Source organism: Mesoplodon mirus, assembly GCF_964341445.2.
Source record: "Mesoplodon mirus genome assembly, chromosome: 14".
In the NCBI taxonomy this organism is placed as follows: Eukaryota; Metazoa; Chordata; class Mammalia; order Artiodactyla; family Ziphiidae; genus Mesoplodon; species Mesoplodon mirus.
In genome coordinates, this window is record NC_138990.1 from 85,785,316 (window position 1) to 85,808,242 (window position 22,927).

The window sequence follows — 22,927 nt, forward strand, 5'->3', positions numbered from 1 at the left end:
CAAATGATCCTTCTTCCCTCCCTCACAGGGATCCCCTCAGCCTTGCCTTCTCTGCCCCTCCCAGGCTGGTCACCCAAACCAAAGGCCACTGAGGTCTCCCGCAGCCTTCCAGCTCCCTGCCCCTCGCCGGGGCCAGGCCTGGCAGGCTTCCTGTCTGAAGCTGCACTTATGCAATCCTCGATATTTAGTCAAAGACATTTGGTTCAAGGCAAGCTGGGTCAGCTTAGAGGAGCATGAACCTTCCAGACACCGGGCTTTTTTGTAGGTAACAGATTCTGGTGCACCATGCAGCTATTTTCAAGCTTTGATGAGTCTTTACACATTTTTGCCTGTTTTTCAGAATGGGGCGGTGGGGTGGGGGAGGTTGAGATCTTACTCATTTTATTAATGTCAATTTTTGCCAATAACGTCTGTGCCACACTTGCCTTTTAACAGTGAAAAGGTAGGAACCAAATGAAAGACTTGAGAACGGGGCTGACAGAACAGTCCGCAGGCACGAGCCATTCCTGTAAAGCCCACCACAGGGCAGGTGTGCATGGGGGTGGGAGTGGGGGGCTGCCGCCTGCCCACTGAGCACCACCGGGGGTGCCACTCAGCTGCTCACACGGGCCACTGCTATGGAGAGGCAACCGGGGAATCCACGTCCCGCATTCTTCTTCTGTGTGTTTTTGATTTTCTCCTAAAGGGGATTCACCGCTTTTATAACATCAAAAGCCAACAGAGAAACAAGAAAAGCAAAGAAAAACTTGAAAACAGACAAAATCACTTAGAGACTCACCAAAGGCCCCAAACCATCCCCGGGAGGCATCCCTAACTGCCAACACTCAAAATGCCAGTGGCAGGAGCTGCTCTTCCTTCATCCCCTGACCAGCCGGTTTGCAGCCAAATCACTTCTGACGAATCACACACGTACCCTCCTCCTCAGCTCTAGCTGCAGCGCCCTCCTCAGCTGCCTCAAGACCAAGCAGAGGGCCCGAGTCAGCTCTGAGGAAGGGCTGCCTTCTGCACTCACCTCCCCTTGCTTTCACCTGGTCCCCGCACCCCTGAGCTGGGCTAAGCAGACAGTGGCATAGAGGGGGAAGGGACTTCAAGGACACCTTTCCAAGGGCAAAGGGCAAAGGGTGAGGGTTGAGGGAGGGACGACGGAGCCCCTGGCTCCCCGTCAGAAGAAAGAACCCGTATCCTTCCCTATACTCACTAGCCAGAGTGGGGGGCACTGGGGTGCACAGTGACCAAGTGGGACACAGCAGTAGCCTCCAAATCCCCGGTGATCAAGGTTTCTGACAGAGCAGGGAGGGAGGCGGTGGGCCGTTTCCCCATCCCCACCAGGGGACAAAGGCAGATGTGCTGGGTTTCACCTCAGGAGTGAGGCTCTGAGGTTGAACCCACAGAAGGTCTGGAGCCTGGGGGAGCTGCTCGACCCTAGGCTGGCGGGGGGCGGGGGGGTGGTGGTGGCTGGGTCACTTGCAGAAGTCCTGCCGGGGACAGCTGGGATGGAGGCCAGGGGACGGAGGAGATACTTGTTCCAGTCCCAGTAACACCAAGATTCGATTATATTAGTGAATAAATATGGGGGTGGGGGAAAGGCCATCCATGAGCCGAGGGCCTTGGGTGTATGTGTAACGGGGAGCAGGGCGGGCTCCAGGCCGCCTGGCAGAAAGGTGCGGGTGTCAGTGCGTGTGCCCAGGGCCACCAGGGAGGATGCTGGGAGGACAGGGCCTGGGGCTCCTTTGCCCTAAGGTCAGAAGAGAGAAAAAGTAGCAGCAATAGGTAATTTCAAATGTTCAAAACGGCAAGGGGTGGGCATCCAGGCTGGTTACAGCCTGACCCTGCCCTGCCAAGGGTGACTGGTGTTCTATTACCCAGGATGCTGTTCCCCGCGGGCACTGGTGGCCACACCGGGAGGGGCACTCGTCCCATCTGAGCTGAGGCGGGGGGGGCGGTGCTGAAGAGAGGGCCAAAGGGGGCACCTCTTTTCCTCCCTTCCCCCATGTCAACCACCTGACCTCACATGAAAAAAGTCCAAAAGAAAAGGGAGGGGAGAGACCAGTTCAGAACATCACAAGCAAAGGCACAGCCGACATCTAACACTGTGATGGGCATGCGGGGTGAGGGGCCAGGCCCTTTCCCGGGGGAGCTAAGCTGTTGGGGACTGGAGAGATTGGAGAGAAGCAGGGGCCAGGGGGAGAGCCCAACCCCGGAGAGCCCTTTTGACTTGGGGCAGGTTTGCCAGGGAGGGGAAGAGGGGCGGGCAAGGCCTGGGGGGCCCTCCCTCTTCCCCGGGCTCCAGCCCCCTCCCACACACAGGTTTCTACCCTTCCATCGCCTCCCGCCCCGAGGCCTGGCGCCCTAGACCGTGGCGCTCAGCATGGCCTCCGTCTCTGGCAGGATCTTGTTCTGGTTGGAGTCCAGGCCAAAGAACTTGACACTGAGGCCATCCACAGGGTGCAGGACAGGGACCAAGGTGATGCGGGGGAAGGTCCGGGTGGCCAGCTCGAAGCGGCTGGTGCTGGCCAGCTCCACCGCCAGCACCTTCAGGAACAGCTTGGCCAGGTGCTTGCCCAGGCAGGTCCGGACACCACCTCCGAAAGGGAGGTAATGGAAGCGGCCATCCTTGTCCTCGCTCCGTGCCTGACCGAAGCGATCAGGGTCGAAGACGTTCACATCCTTGAACACGGGCGCCGTGTCATGTGTGTCCCGGATGCTGTACATGACACTCCAGCCTTTGGGGATCTGAAAACCCTGGAGGCAAGGCGGGGGCAGGGGTGGGATGCAGTGGTGAGAACCAGAGGAGGTCTGAGAGGACCCAGGACCTTCTGCCTGCCAGCCCCCACCCAGATATTCCTGGAGGCACCCCACTGTGGTCCCCGGGGGCCTGGCCAGCCTCCCCTTTTGGCATGTCAGTCCACCTACTTATAGATGTCCCCATGCAGCTTCACAGCACACCCAGCTGGGCTGCATCTGACCCAGCATCTGGGGCAGGGTCCCTGCTGGGTCCCTCCTGTCAGCCTGAAAGCTCCCTGAAAGCAAGCACCGTCTCCCCATGAAGCTGAGGTACCCCATGGAGAGCTGGTCTTTCCCATCGGCCAACCCCCCACCCCACAGCCCACGGGCCCAGCCTCACGTCGAGCTCGAAGGTCTGCAGCACAGTGCGGTAGCCACCGGAGACGGGCGTGAACAGGCGCATGACCTCCTTGATGACGCAGTCCAGGTAGTGCAGCCCACTGAGCGTGCTGAGGCGCAGCGTGCCCTCGCAGGGGCAGCCGCCACTGTGCAGGATGCCCTGGGCCCGCAGCTCCTCCCGCAGCTTCTCCAGCACGGCCGGGTGCTTCAGCAGCTGCATGATGAGTGAGGTGCTGGCACTGGCAGTGGTGGCGTAGGCGGCGAAGATGAGCTCCAGCGTCCCGTCCTGCAGCAGCAAAGAGGCACCGCTTGCAACCTGGGTTCAGCCTGGTGGCCCCAGCCTGGGGACAGCCCCTCTCTGCCGGTGTCCCCCAGGCCCCGGGGTCATCTAGCTAGGCCCTGCTGCTTTCTCTGAGCCTCACGTTGCTGAGCCATTTGGGCCACGATAGACAGAGGTCACGGGTCCAGCCCCCTGGCTGGGCAGAAGCAAGAGCCTGAAAGTCCCTTGGGGAAGGGCTGCTTCTCACTCACCGCCGGATTCCAGGGCCGGCCGCGGCGGCCCTAATGAGTGCAGTGAGCTCACAGCAGAAAGAGAGCAAATCCCAAGGAGCAGGCACTGTGCGGGCGAGTGGGGGTGAGGTGCAGGGTCTCAACCTGGGCCTCCGGACAGGCAGCCCCAGCTCCTTCCTCCCTCCCCAGGAGAAGGACATCTGGTAGGTGGTCAAGAGAGTTGAGGGGTTGGGAAAGCAGTCTGGGGTCATACCCACGAGGACCTGGGACTGCAGTGAGAAGGCTGAGGGAAGGTGGTCCCCAGAAGACTTAGAGCCCCTCCAGGGTCCTCTGGGGAGCAGTGGTGCCCCACAGAAAGGCCCCACCAAGTTATCTTGTTCCAAGCCCTGCATTTTACAAATGTGGATGCTGAGCCCCGAGAGGGGAGTGAAAGAACAGGTCCTTTACTTGCCATGGCACCACCTACAAGTCACAAAACTTCTTATGAAATGGGAAAGTCTTTGGAGCTCCTTCCTGGCTCATGAGGAAAAAAAAAAAAAAAAAAAAAACTGGAGCTCGAATACAGGGAAGCAGAGACCGTAGGGACAGAGCAGTCGGCAGCGAAGTGTCCACAGGCACCTGGCAAGCACGTGAGTGGCAGAGTCTAGACAAGGACGAGCTAATGCTCCCTCCTCGGGTGCAACATCCACCCTAAGAAAGGGCAGGCAGGAAGCCCTTCTTGGAGCCTAGTGTGGACAGTCTCGGGGCCAGCAGCCCAACTGGGCATAGCCAGTGCCAGGCAGGCTGGGAGAGTGTCAACGGCCACCCACTTGAAAAGGCTGCTCTTCCCCAAGGGCTGAGGCTGCCCTCCTGCAAGTGGCTTCTCCTTCCAAGCCTGCATTTCCCTAGGTGACCTCCTAGGGCTACTGGGACCACGAAATGCACTGAAATAGTGAATACTGGGGTGGGGGGCTGGCTGGGGAGAGTGAGGGGGTCAACGACGCTGTAGACGCCACGTCTGTTCAGGGTTTCTAAGAACCAGTTTTTGGTATCTTTTCCAACATGGTAGATGGGACTGTGGGTGGGATGGAGGCAGTGGGGCCCAGCTGCTGTGAGGACCGCTCACCACCAGGGCTGGGTGCACAGCAAGCCATGGGGAGGGCAGGGGCGGCCCCGTCCGTGTGGGTGCTCCCACCCTGAGCAGCCCCAGCACGGAGCGCAGGCGTTTGTGCTGCCTGAGGTGGGTCGGGGGGGGGGCGCCCCACCTTCAGTTCCTGCATGGTCATCTCCTCCCCGTGCTCCTTGCTGCTCTCGATGAGGATGTCCAGTGCGTCTGAGTAGTCCTTGCCCTGCGTGCACTGCAGCTTCTCCCGGATTGCCTTTTCCAGGCCCTTCTGTAGGGTCTGTCGTGCCTGAATGCCCTAAGGTGGGGAGGAGGCCATCTGGTTACCCAAGGGGCAGGGCAGGGTCACTGAGGGCCTCCTCCCAAGGCTGGGCAGGGCGGGGTGGGGACTCTTCTGAGAGTTTCCCAGCTAAGCAGCAGAGACCCTGGGTGAAGGCTCCCGCTGAAACCTCCCCTGTGTCTGTGTGACCAGTGACCATCTGAGCAGTCAGCTGCCCCTCCCTCAGGGTGGGCTCACGGATGCCCATCTCCTCTCCTCCCAGGCCCTGGGTGCTCACCCGCCGGTAGCCACTAAAGGGCAAGTCAACAGGCAGGGAGAAGACGTTCTCCACAAACTGCTGGTAGACCTCAAAGAGGTGCCCGAGGTCCTCCTCGGGGATGCTGAAGCCCAGCAGCACTCGGATGGCCATGCGGAAGGTGAGCTTCTGTGCCTCCTGGTACACGTTGATGGCCTCGGGGTGGCTGCTCCAGGCACGTAGTGTGTCCTGGATCACCAGCTGGATCTTGGGCAGGTAGCTCTCCAGGGCCTCGTGGCTGAAGATCTTGGAGAAGACCTGGAAGGCAGAGGGTCAGATGGACTCTGGCCTGCCCGCCCGGCCCAACTGAAGCACCGTTCCCACGACCGTGATCAGGGAGAACTCCAGGTCCTGACCCTGACCAAGCTCAAGCCTTTCTGTCTCCAGACACAGTCCCTCTGCTGGTTCCTGTACTCTGAACCCCCCTCCTACTGCCCACGTGTTGGAGGGGAGGAAGGGGAAGGACGGGATTAAAACACAGTTCATAAAGTCGGGACATTCAACGTCACTCACAGGGTGACCTGAGCTGGCATTCCTTTCTGAAACCCCAGAAAATCATGTGCTCCAAATAATGGCAAAGCCCGGGGACTGGGCAGTCCAGCTGCCAACAGGTCTGCAGGCGATGTGGCCATACCAGAGTCGGGGGCAACACAAGAGGGCGCTGGGCAGGGCTGGAGAGGAGGCTGCCCCTCCACTGCAGGGGCCATTCCCGAATGCCCAGGCCACGGGGCAGACGTGCCCAGGAGGAACAGAACACAGGTGAATGGACTGGACAAGGAAGAGGTGGAAAGCAGTAGGTGGCTCTTTTACTCCACTGATGGGATAGCAAGAGAATCCAAGGCTAGACTGCAAGCAGGACTTCCTGAGACCCAAGACTGCTCTCACTCCCTGGGAAATATCTACTGGGCAGAGATCGTAGGGAGTTTGTTAACTGTGCCATCCAAATGTCTTCAGTGTGGCCGGGTCTGGAGGCACGGGGATGGGGGCAAGGCTTCCCACCTCAAAAGATCAGAAAGCCAAACAGAAGGCCTTTTAATTTCCCGCATCTTCCCAGTCCATTTTAAGTAGCCAGTGAGTCCCTGTTTCCACCTCCCTTGCTTGCTGTCCTCCTGATTCCTGAGCAAGTTCCTCAGCCCCCCGCCCCCTCCTCACCCAGATGCCCCTGCGCACAGTTTCATGCTGCTGCCCGGGGTGCACAGGAGAGGGTAAGATGTTAGTTTATTTACCGTTGGCCGGTGGGTCACACGGGCAACCAACAATGTCTAGCCCAGACCCCCAGAGTCCAGAGCAGAAGGAGGTGCCCCCACCGGGGCCAAGGGAAAGTTCACCAGGGAAGGCAGGGGGTGGGGGCGGGCAGCGCAGAGGAAGGAGACAAGTACTCCTCTAGCCGCACCCCCATCAACCCCACGCAAACCACACACACGCGCCCACCCTCCCCTCCTGCCCCCAAACACAACCACCGCACAAACTGTAAATGTGAGAATTTCCCCTGCAGTCAGCTCAAGGAGGAAAAGGTAACATTTTCCTGGCCTCAGCCCTGCATGGCTAATGGGAGGGCTGGTTTGCAGAAATAACAGTGCTGGCCCTTCAGTGGCCCAGCCAGGCGTTCACAATAGCACTTTCATTCCGAAATTCCCGGTGGGCAGAGGGAGGGAGGGAGGGAAGGAGGCCGGTGAGGGGCAGAAAAGCCAGCACTGTCTGGGGCTGCTCCTGCTGCTAAGGGACAGCTGACATGTAGAAGGGTGAGGGGAGGTGGCCAGGGGCAGCCCAGGCCTGGCCAGGTCACTCACACCTTGCTCAGCTGTGAGGACCCGGGGAATTTCCAGGGCCACCTCCCGCCAGGGTGCTCTCTACCTCAGCCCCGCCCCCCTGGACCCTAGTGTCCTTAGGATGCCAGGTTCCACTCTTGGTCTAGGAGTTTTACGGGTAGGAGTGGGGCCCTGCCCCAGAGCCCATCACTGGCCTGCTAGGGGCCCTTACGAAACAGCAAAGAGCCCACAGAAGGAGCAGTAAGTGGTCCGTGGCTCATGAGGGATGCAGGATGATAGCTCCGTGGCTGCCAGGTGTCGGTGGGGAGGCTGGAGGTAGGGCAGGCAGGGGCAGGGGGACCACGTCTGGCCAGAGCCAGCCAACCCATGGCAGAGTCAAGGGCACTGCCCTGGAAGGAACGTAGCAGGGGCTGGTCAGGGCCCCCAGCACACAGGACACCTGGGCCCAAAGGTGGGCCTGTGGAGGGGGAATCAAGCAGATGCCCATGCCGACCAGGACCAGCCGAAATCAAAGCCAGCTAGGCTCCTAAGATGAAGTGGGTGGTGGGAAAAGGCAGGCTGGGCACCCAGAAACCTGAGTTTTATTCCCAGATCATACACCAACTTACTGTGGGATCATGGCCAAGTCACCTCGCGGCCTCACGGTTTCCTCATCTGTAAATTGGTAAGGTTGAACCAGGTGATCTCTGTGGTCCCTTTCAATGCACAGATCACACGAACACCAATATCCGTGTGTCCCTAAGTAGACGCTATCCCCTCAAGAAGCCCAGAATCTGGCACCGCATCAGTCACCTGGTGTAAGTGCCTGCCAGGCCCCCACTCACACACCTCGTATGGGCTACAGTGGCTCAGGAAGGGCCATCCCAAGGTTACCAAAGGGGGAGCTCTGAGGGACCCCACTGCACCCCGAGGAGTGGCCAGACAGGACCCAGGGACAAGCCTTGCCCTGCCTGTCCCAAAGGTTACATTCCCTGCGCCCTCTAGCGATGGCCGGCTGAATCGCTCCTTCTCCAGCCTTGGGGGCCACGGAGAGCAGGAAGGACCCAAGGGGACCTGGGACTGGGCAGAGCGACTCCAAGGGCAGGGGGTCCACACCTGACCTCTAGGTGGGAAGGGGCCCTGAGCAAGGCCAGGAGCTGAAATGACCGCAGGAAGCCTGCACCTGCAGGTCCCCCGGGGTGGGGCTTCTGAAAGAATTGCAGCCATGACCAGGGCTCTTATCTTGACCCAGACAGGAATCTAACTGGATGCTCTGGGGTCCCTTTCCTCCTGGCTGTCCCATGATTGTCCTCAGAGGCCCCCAGAGGTGGAGAAACTACCCAAATGAGAAGCCGAGCAAAGGCAGATTGCGGGCACTCCAGGCTCAAGGGGCTTTGCTCGGTGGTCACCAAGTCCATGCCCCTGCCTCCCGCCCAGCTGTTCCACAGGCATCAGAGCCTCCCAGGGCCTCATCCCTGGGACCGTGCCCAGGGTTAACAACGTGGGCACTTCCCAAAGCCAGGGCAGCCCAGAAACCACCGCCCACCACAAAGGCCAGGAGGAGGCGGAGGTGCTGCCCAGGGCACAGGAAGGCCTGGGCACGTGGGGGAAGTCAGGGTCGGGACTTGGGCACAGGGGAAGGCACCTGCGAAGCAGCTCATCGTGAAGAGGGGAAGGGTTCCCAGCGGCCCCAGAGCCCACGGCCTGACCGCAGTTGCAGCAGGAGCCAGGGCTGCTTTGTTTCCCTCTGGGGCTTCCCTCGGAATCCCCACAAGTGAGCCAAGAGTGCTGGACAAAGGTCACCGGGAAGCAGCCTGTCTCGGGCAGGGCCCTGCACAGGAAGCAGCAGGTATGGACATCCCATCAGGGTTGGCGCTGGGGAGAGCAGGGCGGAAGTGCACGGGAGACCTGGGAACTCCAGGCACAGACCTGGAGCAGGACGGGCTCTGGCCTTGAAGGATGTGCTTGGAAACCCTCCCCCAACCTCTACGGGTTTTCCCAACAATGCAGTTGGCTCAAGAGCCCACATCCCGGGTTCTCGCTCTCCCTGTAATAAAAGCTGAATCCACAACCAGGGTCGGGGGGGAACCACCAGGGGGCTTGTCAAGGCTCAAATTCTGTATAATTGTTCCTACAAATGTCTCCCCCACACCCCCAGGCCTCCCTCCCCACTCCTGCCTCTCAGGCAGCGCCCCTGGGAGGGGAGTCGCTCACTGGACCCCCATGACCCTGCACGCTGACCCGCTCAGCCAGATAACCTCCCCTTCTCAACTGGCGGCTGTGGATGGATGGAGAAAAGGATGGGCAGCCTCAGAAGCGGGAAGAGCCAGAGAGGGGACCCACTCCCCGGTCCAGTGACTCAGACTGGGAGGAATGGAGGCGGCTGCCCGGGAGGGTGGGGGCCTAGGCAGGCCACCCCGCCAAGCCACCGGGGCCGCGGCCTGCGGAGTGGAAAGAATAACAGCGGGCGGGCAGCCGCCGAGGCAGCCGCCGAACAGCACAGGGGTGAGGCCAAGGTGCGCACTTCATGCTCAAATAGGGGGAGGGCGAGAAAGGACGTCATCCCTCAGCTGCCTGGCATTTCCACTGGACCTCCACTCCACCCTGGCTGCCTCCTGAGCCAGTCCTCACTCAGCCCCTCTGACTGCGAGGGGCTGGCCAGATCCCCCAGCCTGAGTATGCCCCTTCTGGGTCCCCAGCATCTGTGGGCAGAGTATCTGTCCCCGACTCAAGTCCAGCTCTGACTGTCCCCCCAACTCTTCTACCCACAACAAAAGCACATTGTGGGTGAGGGGAGAGCAGCACTTGGCACATACCTGCCGGGCTCTGAGAAGTTTTGTCCAGACCCTCCTATCCCTCCTCCAACCGTAGAAAAACCCCCTTAGAAAGCGGAGGCCCAAAGAAGGAAGGGCTTTCCCAAGGTCACAGTCCGGGGCACAACTGGCCACACTCACCAGGGTCCCTGAACACCCTGCCTCCCACCAATCCAAACCCCGCTGAGCCACCCTCTACCAGTCCTGGGGGCTCTAGATGTATCTAAGAGCTAGAAGGGGCCGCTCCTCTATTAATTAATTAATTAATTAATTAATTTGGGGATGCCCAAAATTTATTCTAAGGGTAAGGCCAGCTGTTTCGGCTACTCTGTCAGCCCCTGGAGGCACCCCCTCCACCCCGCCCTTCAGCCCCGGGAACCTGGAACAGATACGACAACTGGCTTAGAGGGATCAGGGCCAGAGCAGACCCCAGCCAAGCCTCCCCACTTCCAGCCAAGGCCACAACTGTCTCCCAAGGCTGGGAGAGACAGCATCACAGCATCACAGCCTTGGACCCCACCCTGCCCTGGGAGAAGGACGCGGAGGGAGGTGAAAGGGAGGGCCCACACCACTCACCCCTGCCTGACACAAGGGCACGCAGAGGGAGGAGCCCACTCCCAGGCGCCCTGGTGGCTGGCCGTGGGCACCCTCCCCCGCTGACCTTCAGAGACATCCGCTCCTGCCACCTGCCCCCTCAGCAGCCCCTGATGCTACAGTAACTTTTGGTGAAGGACCCCCGCTGGCAGCACAAAGGCTCCGTGCCTCTGCCAGGGGGCAGGGATAGAGCTCCCAGTAGCAGGGCTGCCTGGCCATGCCACCGCCTTCCCTTCCCACACAGGTGGAAACTTCTGCCCTGAGCTGAGCCTGGCAGACATGACTTTGAAGCCAGAGGCTGTGCAGTGGTTCAAAGGCCACCTGGAGCCAGTCTGAGCCGGCCTCCCCCAGGACCCCACGACCATGGGCTCTCTTGGCTCTGCCTTCCTGCTGAGGCACCTCCTGGCCTTTCCATCCCGACATAAACCCCAGCCTACAGAGGATTTCTGAGGCGAGTGCAGTAACCCTGAGCCTGAGCTCCACCCCGAGCCAGGACGGGGCCCAAAGGCCAAGTCAGTGAGGATCGGTGGGTGGGCAGGCCAGGCTTCTTAATTCCTATCCCCAAAACGTCTGGAGCTGTTCCCCCACCTCAGCCATGGGCACAGAAGTCCCTGAAGCCAGGGGTCAGGGTAGGAGGGGCAAGAAGACCACTCCTAGGGTCTCCCCAGTCCAGAGTTCCAAAGCTAAGTTCATCCTTGGGATGCACTCCAAGTTCTCTGACAGAATCTCAAGGCCACTGCCTGAAATGCCCTGAAGATGCTGGCCCTTTGGTGCAAAGAGGCCCAGCCCTATCTCCAAAGGAAAAGAGAAAATGTCTGATCCTAGTGTGTGGGGTTGGGCACTGGATGCTTCCAGAACTACCCACGACAACCCCCCCCTTCTCTGGTAACCCTCCCCCCCCCCAGCTTCCCTATCAGACTCCATCCACCCTTCCAGGGCAATACCCAGCTTCTCTGCATACAAAGAGAGATGCAGTCCCTCCCCCATGAACCAGAGACCTCCTGGCCCCAGGTAGGGGAGGGGTAACAAAGGAGGAGGGACACAATCTGAGGTCGCAGCTATAAGGACACAGGCCTGGCTTCCAGAAAGGATTCTGTTAGCTTGGGCAAGGTATTCTGGATGTTCTCCCTGGCAACCCTACCCCTCTTGGCCCTAGACCACCAGGGCAGCCTGGACAAACACCTGGAGTGCAGTGATGGCTGTGAGGAACCCCTTCCCAGCACATCTGGTCAGACCTCCAGAGAAGGGGTTGGGGAGCAGCCCCAGTGGAAATAGTGACGGTCCTAGTTCCCTGCCAGCAGGGCCTCAGCACACCTGGCCCCCACTTCCTGCGAGTACATCCTAACCAGGCTGGGCCTGGCCCAGCAGCCCGCTCTCCACAGGTGCCTGCTTGCAGCGTGGGCTGGCTAAGGCAGCGTGAGTGGCACAGGGCAGTCCCCACCCTGGCCAAGTTGGGTCCACCGGGCATTGGGTCCAGAAGACTGGCCATTCTCTCCAGGACCAACCTGTGTGCCTCTGAGTACTCTCTTCTCATCCCTCCAGCTAGATTCTACTTCTTGAGGGCAAGGACCAAGTTTCCAGCTTCTGTGCTTGTATCTAACCTAAGGCCTGCTACTTAACTCAGTAAACTTAAGTTTATGGAACATCGATTCTCTTTGGCGGGGGAAGGACGTTTTCATCTGCCCATTTAACATAGGACCCACACACATGCCACACAGCAAGCACACAGCAAGCACACAGAGAGACGGCCCTGCTTTGGGTTCCCAAGCCTCTGTCAGGATGAGCTGGTTTCTGGCTGCTCCCTTATCGGCAAGGTGCTAGAGGGCAAGGGTGCCTGGAAGAGAGAGACTATCTATGCCTCATCTGTGGTCCTCCTTTGTGGCCCCACCCAGGTCCCACCCCCTCACCCTGTCCCTCACTCCAGCTTCCTTCCGTGTGTATTCCTCCAGCAGCATTCATCTGTGCCCCCCTCCTTCCTCCCTGCCTCCTCCCAAATGGATGATGTAAGCCAAAACCTTGGGGCTTTCCAGGAGGGCCCTCCCCACCTGGAGGCCCAAAGCCAAGTCAGGCAGAGGGTGCAGGGAACTGCAGGGCAACAGCCTCTCCCCAAAGCCCTCTGCACCCCCAGGGTCTCACACTCAGGTCCTGACCAAGCCTTCTTCCCCCCAGCACTCCCTCCCCACCACCCTGACCCTCAGCTTCTGGCAGCCCCAGGTGGGCAGGGCTGAGGAGGGCTCAACTTGGTGGCTTAGAAACAACTCTTCCCATGGATGCCTGTGTTGCAGGCCCTGCCCTGCCTTTTCTTCCTTTCCTGACTTGGTTCAAGTCCCTCAATCTCTCCAAGCCTCGGGCTCCTCTTCTGTGAGAAAGGGACAGTAACTGCTTTCTTGTCAAAGTTTTTATAAAGATAAAACGAGGAAGCATCCACATTCTTTGGAGCTGGGTTTCTGAGGCTCAGGCTCTCTCCTAAGATCTTTGAAATACGCTTTTGGTGGAGTCACAAAGACTAAGAAAAAAAGGAGTGTTCGGCATATTTGAAGAGCCCCCATTCCTGAGCCTACGGGCCCCCTCCCAGCCACTCCCAAGAACCCTCCCATCTGCCCCCGGGGCTCTGTTAGCTGCTTCCTGCTCTAGTAAAGCAGATGGGAAGACTACTTCAGGAGCCCCTTTCCCAGCCCCTGAAATACGTGCTTTAGCGGGGGGGGGCGGGGGGGCGGGGGTGGTGTACGTGCTGACCAGTTCCCTCTGATTTTTCCTCCTTTTATCTGTTACGGAGAACTACTCTTCGCAGGCCGTTCGGAAGACGACAGTTCTACAGGATGAACTCCTCTGTTCACACACAGACGTCCGGAGGAGGGGGGCTGCCCCACCATGGCCCTCTCCTGTCTCCCAGGCTCTGCCACTTTTCCCGGAGATCAGAGGCTGCCTCTCCCTTTCCTTTAGGTTTCAAACCGGGTGAGTCCTCTGACCCAATGGAAAAAGTGAAGGGAGGGGAGGTCGTGCAGCGCTGCCCCTCCCCACCCCCGCACCCCAGTCGCGGCCGCTTTAAGCCGGCGGGCCGGCGCCCCGCCCGCCGGCGGCTCAGCTTTCGGGTTACTGCAGTTCAAACAGCACGTGCCGCCCGCGCTCTGAGCCGCAGCGGCGGCGCTGCCCTGGGAGGGGGCGGGGAGGCTTGCCCCTTGCGCGCTGGCTCGCCTCCTCCGCGCCTCTTCCAGGCGCTCGGGAAATCCACAGGATAAACACCCACTTTCTCTTCCTCTTTATGGGAGCGGGTAGGTGCGCTTTGATCCCCCGCCGCGCCTCGGCTCGCCGAAGTTCTCCCACCCCTCGCCCTTCCCCCTCTGTGCAGACCGGTGCGCGCAGTGGCCCAAATTTCACCTCACCTCTCCCAGGCAAGGCCCAGCAACCGCTGCCCACAAGGTGCCCCCAGCCCCCGCGCCTGCCCGCGTCGCCCTTGAGCAACCTGTGGCCGGGAAGCTAGGTGTGATTTTAGAACGATCCGTTTCCAGTCCTCGGAATTCCAGGGGACGAAAAGGAGGAGCGCTGGCCACCGTCCGCCCTCTCTTTTTTCCAGGTTTGTGGAACACGACGATGACAGGCGTTGGACGCCCCTGTCGCCGCATGTTCAAGTTGTCCAAACCAACCCCCAATTAGCTACCCGTTGGGCCTGGTAGTGCGCACGGCGCCGTGGCTTACCAAGAGGGCAGACCCGGAAGAGGCCTGTACAGGCCCTGGATCTGGGATCGCAGCCGTCTGGGCAGGGAGCTTCGGGGTCCTCCCACATGGTGTGCAAATGGGGGCGCGGATTCTGGTAGGGACGTCCCCGGGTCTCCGAGAACTCCTTACCCCGAGAGGCGTGCACGGGAGAAGAGGATCAGAGCACGGTTGCGGGGCTCTTGGCCTAGAGTTCTTACCTTGCGCTTGTTGCGGTGGATATCGCCGATGGAGTTGGCCACCGTGTTCGGGCCCAGCAGCATGCGTGTGCTACGCGGCCACTCGGTGCTCACAAGGTGGTGCTCGCCCATGAGGATCTTGCGTACATTCTCCGCGCCCGTCACGCGGATTAGCGGCCGCCCGAGCAAGTGCGTCTTGAATACGTTGCCATACTTCTCCCTCCGCGACGACTGGAAGCCAGAACCCTGCGGGTGCCACGCAAAAACTTTCTCAGGGCCCACATCTCCAGATGGGACACCCAGGAGGCCTAGCCTCGAAGGCCAGCGGGGGAGGGGCGGAGGATCCCACCCGGGGCACCAGTCCCCTACCCCCCCCACACACACACGCATGCACGTACGTAGGTTTTATTTTTCACAACATGCATAAGAACTGGGGTCTAGAGGATAATAAATAAAGCAAGGGGGCGAGAGGCCCAGGGCAACCCCCCGGGAGGTTGTTTTTTAGTAATGACTTGCGGGAGGGAAAAGATATCCTGGACTGCGGGACCAGAAGCTAGAACCTCCGCCTCCCCCCTCCCCCCGCCTCGCGCTCGGGAGACTCTCGGAATAAATATTTCCAGGCTCCCGGCCACGGGCTGGCGAGACCCTGCGGGGTGGCCGCAGGCCAAAGATTATTTATAGCGGCGAGCGGTCGGTGCCCGGAGGCAATCAGTACAGATGGGGGTTGGGGTTTCCTCCGTTCGCTGGTGTGGGCCGCGAAGGGACCCGGCGGCCCTCTGAGGGCTCCTCAGGGTAGAGTCACGGGCCGGGAGCCGCGATTTTCCTAATGCAATATGCCCTGGAAATAACTGAGGAGAGCTTTCGCCGTCGCCCTGGAGTTTGGGACGCGAGAGCGGAGGAAGGCGCTTCCCGAGGGGCGGGGTAGGGCTGGGCGGGGCCGCCGTCGCAGGTAACCGGATCCCCAGCGGCGGCGGCGCGAGCCGAGCGGAGCCAGGCCCCGACCCGGGCCTGGCGCTCGGAGGAGCTGGCTGTGTCGGCCCCACGCGGGTACCGGAAACAGAGGGGACCTCCGAAGGGCGGGAGCAGGGGCGTCCCGCTCACCTTTGACGTCGTAGCTCGCCACCCCACCCCGCATTAACCCTTCTCCGGCCGGGGCAACAGCCGGTGAGAAGGGGAGGGGCGCCACCTGTCAGGCCTTCCCGCCTGCCCGCCTGCAGACATGCGGATGCCGGCTCCAGACCTGTGGGGTCATGCACTCCCCGAAGGGACACTCCGCTTCCTCTTTTTCCCGGTTGATCCCCCTCCTCACTTTCCCTTCTTCCACGGAAAAGCATTCGCCAGTTAGATGTGTACACACCCCAGCCCTGCCGAAAAGTGACTCTGCAGAACCCGGAGCCCTAATCACTTTTCCACGTGTGCCTCCGGCCCGGGCGCGCGACAGGGAGCGAGCCCAGAGCGCCCGCGCCTCCAGGAGGTGGTCTGGGCCGCGGGGGACACCGCCCCACACCCAGGTTGGCGGGTCGGGGAGAACTCCCGCCACCCTGCCGCGGTTCTAGAAGGCGTCTACCCCTTTAAGAGAAATCAAGGCGAGGGTGGAGGTGCGACAAAAGGGGGCAGAGAGCGGGGTTCCCTCCCTCGGTCTGCTGTACCGGTCTCTCTCACTACGTCTGACTCTCCTCTCCTGCGTTTCCTCTGTTTTTCTTTTCTTTCGACACAAAAGTTGGGCTGTGAATTTTCCGAGGTCGCCGCCGCCTTTCTCCCGCGGCACCCCCTCCCCCGCCTCTGATCTACCTAACTATAATTAAAGTGCGTTTTTTGTGGCATTAATAAAGAGTTATTTGTCCGCCGTTTCCACGGTCTTCACAAAGAGGACTTTCATAGGGGCGGCCGCTCGAGCCGCGAGTCCAATTTATACAAAAATGTTGTATTTTTAGCCCTGGGCTCTGTTTAGATGGCGCACGGTGGAAACGGAGAGCCCTTGGAGGTCCCCCCGTAAAATCTGATAAATGACTCCGAAAAAATAAAGCTGGGATTCAGAGGGCTCCCATTAACCCCTTCAGTGCTTCTCTACACGCATCTCCCATTTCCTTCTCACCTCAGAGAGTCAAGGGCCCGGGGGGCGAACATATTGGGTGGTGTAGGCCTGCTTCCCCCTCCCCATCTTACGTGCGGGTCGGACGCGGAGCCCCAGAGGCCCTTGAGGGATTCGGAGAAAAGGTCAGGGGACGTTGGTGGCGGGGGTGGGGTGGGTGCAGTGAGAAAGGGGGGGGGCGGTGACAGACGGCGAATTCTGCAGATTGGCTCTAATACGGCAGGGGCCGACGCCCCTGTGAATATATTTTATTTCCTAAATTCTCGGCCAAAAGCCTAGACCACCGCTGCAGTTAACCCTTTAAGTGTGTTGGCACGGGAGAGGCTCTGGGGATTTCTTTACGGCAGCGGGGCGGGGGGAGGTCCCATTGGTTGAAGTGAACCCCACCTTGTTGCACGAACAGGCCCCCAAAGAGATGGGCTGATTCCGGGACTTGGGAAGAGCGCAGGGCAGAGGAACCTCGCGTGCCCCTCCCGCCCTAGCTCTGCTGTCAATTGGCGCGGGGCGGGGCTGCGCAGGGTGTATGTGTGTGTGCACGCGGATTACACGCGTCTGTTAATTTCAAGCCAAGCTTTCGCACTTCTAAACTCACAGGTCTCTGCGTTCACCTCCCGCCTCCGCTTTCCCAGACCGAGGCTGTCTGTTTCAGTACAGCCAACCTTCTGCTAACTCCTAACAGCATCTGCCGGACAAACAACGCGTGCACACGCCCACACAACACACCTTCCGCGGTTAACCCAGAGGACGCCCCCTCCCCAAAGAAAAACCTGCTGTGTATCGAATTGCAAAAGCGATTATCTAGCACTTGAGGATGTTAATTCCAGGTTAATCTCCCCATTACCTACCTGGGTCTGGTCCCCGACGCGCCCACCCCCATTATCACCAGCAGTGCGGGTTGTGTGGCGTCTCACAACAAACACAGACGCACTCTATGGGTCTCACACACACCTCTCCCAAGTTACTCTCCCCTGCTAAACTGTCCCCACCCAGTAAGTAAATAGACCCTTTTCTCCGAAAGCCGAGAAACCTCGGGTCTCAGGCTTCTCATTTTCCTTGGGTTACCTCCTTCCTCCCCTACCACAAAACACACACACTTTCTCAGACCGTAGAACGGGGGCTATAGTACCTGGCGTGGCCGGTGACGCGGCGGGAACACTGCCCGGGTCTTAAAGGGGGCAATCCTGGCTGCCCACTCTTTCTTTCCCTGACTCAGTTTTCGGGTCCCAGTGACACCGCCAAAGCCCGGGAAGTCGACGGTGACTGGGGCCTGGAGCGCGAAGGGGAGGCGAAAGCGGCTCACGACTGGATGCCCCCTCCGGCTCGCGCTGCGCGGGGAGCCCCCAGGACGCTCGACGCACCCCTGTTGAGTCGCTCGCGACTGGAAAAAGTCGGTCTTGGGAGCCCTCTCGGTTTCGGGAACCTCTCTTACCAGCCCCTTGAACCTGCGCACCCGGCGCCAGCGGGCTCGGAACCACTCCGCAGGCGGGCAGGGGAAGCCCGGGCGGCTCAGGCAGAGAGGAGGGAAGGGGCGGGGCGGGGACCCGTGCCTTCAGGCTCCCGGCGCCCCCTGGCCGGCCCGCGGCTCCATCCGCCTGGTGCTCGCCGCTAGCGGACCCTGGAGAGCAACGGAGCGAGAGCGCCCTTACCTGTAGCAGCCAGTGACCGGTCTCTCCGATGAGCGGGAAGCCCATGGAGCCCTTAGGGATGGGCAGCTTGCAGCTTTTGTCGCGGGTGGCAGCCCAGCGCAGCTGCCACAGCTGCTGCGACACGGCCAGCAGCAGCGTCACCGACACCAGGCACGCGGCGAGGGTGGCCAGCGCCGACACCAGCTCCAAGCCTTCAAAGAGCATGTTGGCGGCCGCTCGGGGGATTGGCTGTGCTGGCCGCGGCGGGGGAGGGGAGGGCCAGACGAGAAGGGACGGGAGCGGCGGGGGAGGGGAGGCTGCCGCCGGGGGTCCTGGCACCTCCGGCCGAAACAGAAAAGGAGCAAGGAGCCGAGGGAAGGGAAGTGGAGGCTGCGAAGGGAGCGGAGACAGTGGGGGGAAATCGCCTAAAAGAAGAGAGAGAGGAGACACGAGGCGACTCGGAGTGTAACTTTGTTTGTTTGTTTGTTTGTTTGTTCCCTTATAGCGGGCTTAGGGGCTGCTGGAGGGGTGATGAGACGAAGCCGTGAATCAAGCTGGTGGATTAGCTCTCCCCGCAACCATCACACTCGGAAAACTTTGGAAAACTTTGTCCAGCGGGAGTCTCTCTCGTAAGCCCCTTCCCCTGCTCGGGGTGGGGGGGGGAAAGAGGGGGGGACAGAGAACTAGCGGAGAGAAAGTGCGATCGATTTGTCAAAAGTTTTCCCCTCAAATTCCTAGGTTAAAAAAAAAAAGGAAAAAAAATCCTGAATCCCCAAATTCCAACGAACCCAGAAACTTTGGGTGCGAGAGGGAAGGCTCTCCGGCTGAGGCGAGTGGAGAGGCCGAGCCTAGCGCCCCTGGACTGCCCCGGGCGGCGCGCCGGAGCCCCAGAGCCGCCGCTGCGCCCCGAGGCGGGCGCGGCGGGCGAGGCGGCGCGGCGGGCGCGGGTGCGGAGCCGGCGGACCGCGGCCCGGACGGGACGCAGCCGGCGACAGAGCCCCGGGCGGGCGCTGGGGCGGCGGCGGCGGCGGCGGGCGGGAGGGGTGAGGCGGGGTGGGGTTGGGGGAGGAGGTGAAAACCCGAGCTGGGCTATTGTATCAATTAAGAAAAGGCAGTCCGTCCCGGGACGCAGTCTCTCGGCTCAGGAGTTGCTGCTGGGAGAAGAAAGGGGGGGGGGGTTGGGGGGAGAAAGGAAGGCAAAAGGAATGAAAGAAGGGAAAAAGCAGGAGGCAGGATTTCAGGGCTGATGGTTTTAAAAGCTTCTCTCAATATGAATTTGTGCCTCTGAGAGCCAGGCGATGCGTGTGTTTATATAGAGCCGGGAGGCTGCGCCGTGGGCGCTCCGCCAGCACCCCCCACTCCCACCCCCACCCCCACCTCCGCCGCGCTCTCGAAGCCGGAGGCGTGGTGAGAGGCCGGCGGCCGGAGCGTGTGAGCGCCCGCCGGCCTCCAGCCCCGCCCAGGCCGCCCGCAGCCCGCAGCCCGCCGCCCGCCCCGGACCCACTTGTAGCCGCCGCAGGATCAAACTCAGTTCACCTCTCGCCTCCTCTTCCTTCTCGCCGGCGTCTCGCTGAGCCCGGCACCTACAGACGGACGAGATGACACACACACACACACACACACACACACACACACACACACACACACACACACACACACACACACACACACACACGGTGTGCGCTCGCACGGTGCCCGCTTGGCTGCTAGGCTACTTCCCTCCCTCTTTTCCTCCTTGTCGGGCCCCGGCCCCCTTCCCGCATCCCAGGCAGTCCCGCGTGGGCCGTCGCCCCAGCAGCTGAGGTCTCAGGCGGACTGCCCCTCGACTGAGAGGCGCCAAAAGCCCCTAAACCTGTGCTTAGGGTCTCCAGCTCCTATCCCGCGGGACCCCGCTGGCTCCTCCATCTCCCGGAACCCCTCAATCCTCTCATTTGCCACTCCCAATCTCTCCTAGCCGGGGGTCCTCCATCCCGGATCTGGACATCCTCAAACCTCGGAGGCCAAGGTCCCTTCCCTCCCCCCCCCCCGCATACGTCTCTTACCCTACAGGACCCCGAAGTTCCCCTCTCCCCGTCCGCGTCCCGGGCAGCTGACGCCGCAGCCTTCCTTTCGGACACCTCGAGACCCCCTAATTTGTAGTCCCCTCCGCCCCCACCCCCACCCCGTTGCGTCGGAGGAACCCCGATGCTGGCCCGGTGAATGTCCCGAGAAGAGGACAAATGCTGCGGCCCCGGCACCCGGAGGTGGGAGGTGTCGGGTACAAACGTTCATTGATAAATTAGTAAATAAACACGCCAGGTGAGCGCGGCCACCTTCTCCCAGCCGGCCGCTGAGGGCCCAGCGCGCGTGCCTGTGCGAGGTGTGCGTGTGGCCCGGGGCCGCAACTGTGTGCGCGCGCGAGTGTGTCCCCGGGTCGGCCCGACGTCTATGGAGCTGTCTGGCGTGTCTGCGGGTTTGTGTGTTCTCTCTGGTGCTGTATGTGTGTCTGTGCGTCGTGCATCCGTCTGTCATCTGGGCTCTCCTCCTGCGTGTCTGTGATACATGGAGCTATGCGTGCCAACCCCGACACGGTCTAGCTGGTGCCTGGCTCGCCCTCTCCCGCGCGTCCTGCTTCCCCCCAGCCCCCTTTTCTCCGTCGTTCACTCTTGCACTCCCAGAACAGAAGACCTAACCTTCAGTTAGGATGGCGTGTGTGTAAACGAAATTAGATTCCCCTTTTAACACCTCCCCTGCATCCAATACGAGTTCTATTTTAGAGTTCACCAGAAGAGAACGTGTGTGTGTCTAAGGGGCGAGCATCTGTGCTGTCCCTCCCCGTGTGAGCCCTTCCGAGGTTGATGTGGCGGGCGGAGATGTAAAAGCTCTCTTGCTTCTAGCGCTGGGTCATCTCGGCTCTCACTCTCTGCCCTGGAACCCCACCTGGTGGACAGTCGTAGCACTACAGATTCAGGGGGAGGCAATTCCTGCTCCCCCCTTCCCTCTGTCTCCATTCACAGGGAAGGTCAGCCCTAAAGGGCCTGCTTGCAGGCTCCTAAGTGGCTCCACTCCTGCTTCAGTGCCCTCAGACTTCCACCTCAGACGGCTTGGGGCCCAGACCCCCACAAAGTCCCTGTCAGGACCACTGTGACCCCAGAAATAGAGAGCTGGGGCACATCCTCACAACAGGGAGCTTTCACAGGACAATCAACTCTGGATTGGGTACCCAGGAGCCACGAGACCAAAACCACACCGTTCCCTTTGTTGGGGGGTGGTGGGTGAAACTGGGCAAGAGGGGGGCTGGGGGAGATTGTTGAGGCTCTGCTGTTCTGAAGAGCCCTAAGAATATAGCCTGACCCCCAGACACAGCATTCCTCCGGGATGGCAGACTAGGCAAGGTGACCCTGGGGAACCCATGTGTGGAGACATCAACCTCTGAATGGATGGACACACAGCCTTATAGAGATGCAAACAGATGCACAGGCAAATACTGAGAGAGCATGGGCACGCACGAGCACACACACACACACACAGGAAGACGCAGGCACGTACACTTAGAGGATCATTGTCAACAAATTCACACAACACCTGCCTCCAACCTCAAGAGACCACAGGAGGTGTCTGCTCTGCAGGGATCACAGCCCCAGAAGTCTCCACGAGCCATTGTCTTCCCCTCCCCCTCTCCTACTTCACTGTTGGCTTTGGGGCACTTTCATCCTCTCTTCCTGTTCAGGTGGGAGTTGGGAGGGGCCCTGGGGGAGTCATTCTGAGTTCTTATGGCCCAGCCACCAAGTGGAGTCCTGGGGAATGTCCATAGGGACAGCATGGCTTCGCAGCAGTAGTCACTGGATTTCCTGATTGGAACCATCTCTCTTCTCAAATCCCAAAGAGTACTTAAGAAAAAAGAAAGAAAAGAAGCCATGGTATTGTAATTCTCTACATTGCCGGAGGTGCTGGGGAGAGAAGGAATCCTAGGGCCGTGGAGCAGCCTTGTTAAGAGCGGGGCTAGGACACAGAAGGGTCAGCAACCAACTTCACCAGTCAAATTCCATCCGAGGACATTCCTTCATCTGCTTCACTTGGACTTCTGACTTTGGTCCCAGACCAAGCCCTGATCCAGACCTCAGTCTGACCCATAACCCTGACCTAAAACAGACCCCTGAGCCTAATCCCAGGTTGACCCTTAATCCTGGTCATAAAGTGACCCTCTCCCTGACCCCAGACTGAACCCCAGTCTTCTCAAGCATCATCCAACCCTACCTTTGGCGAGAGGAGTATGGCTGGCCCCTTGTGGACTCCCCAGAGATGGGGCACAGCTCAACCTGTGAGGCTCTGGGAGCAGGACTGGACTGTAGGACAGAATATCTCCCTCCCACCCCCTGCTCCAACTACAACCTTTTTCCATGGGGCTTCAGCTATTGCCTGAAGTTCTCTGAAGCCTTGGTTCACAGCTTGCCTCCCATGTCCCTGTAGCCTTACAGGTACCTTGAAATCAGTCAGAACAGACTGGGGGATCAGTCATGGGAATGCTGGTTCAAGTGGAGCTCTGCCTGGATGAACTTTGCAATGCTTGGCAGAGGGGCTGGGAGAATACAGAGGGCAGGCATCAGACACTCTTGGAATATGTAGCCAATGGGGCAAGGCACAGCCTCTGTGCCCTCTTCCCGGGCTCAGGAAACACCCATCAACAGGGACAAATCTGCTCCTCATAGAGGCACAGAGCTCCCCAGGAGTATCCCAGCCTTTCTATGCCCAACGGAATAAAGACATTGCACTTTCCAAATCCCTTACATGTGTGCAGCCCTGTAGGGCCAACACATGTCTTCTACAGCTACTATTTTATTTCATCTCCACACAGCCCTGTGAGATAACACTA

The 22,927-nt window shown here is 60.2% G+C and overlaps 1 protein-coding gene and 1 long non-coding RNA gene across 2 annotated transcripts; one reads left to right on the forward strand and one right to left on the reverse strand.

The window, feature by feature from the left end:
- Window positions 1-303: 303 nt before the first annotated feature.
- CYP26B1 (cytochrome P450 family 26 subfamily B member 1) lies at window positions 304-18,587 on the reverse strand. Its single transcript, XM_082641784.1, has 6 exons — window positions 18,097-18,587; window positions 14,380-14,604; window positions 5,293-5,568; window positions 4,878-5,033; window positions 3,125-3,409; window positions 304-2,742 (listed from the first exon to the last, which is right to left on the reverse strand). Exons 1-6 carry the CDS (start codon window positions 18,298-18,300, stop codon window positions 2,350-2,352), a joined length of 1,539 nt encoding a protein of 512 aa, XP_082497910.1. The 5' UTR covers window positions 18,301-18,587; the 3' UTR covers window positions 304-2,349.
- On the forward strand, window positions 18,135-18,706 carry LOC309815179. The gene is made up of 2 exons (XR_014295814.1): window positions 18,135-18,246; window positions 18,581-18,706. It is a non-coding gene; the product is annotated as an uncharacterized lncRNA (long non-coding RNA).
- The last annotated feature ends 4,221 nt before the right edge of the window (window positions 18,707-22,927 follow it).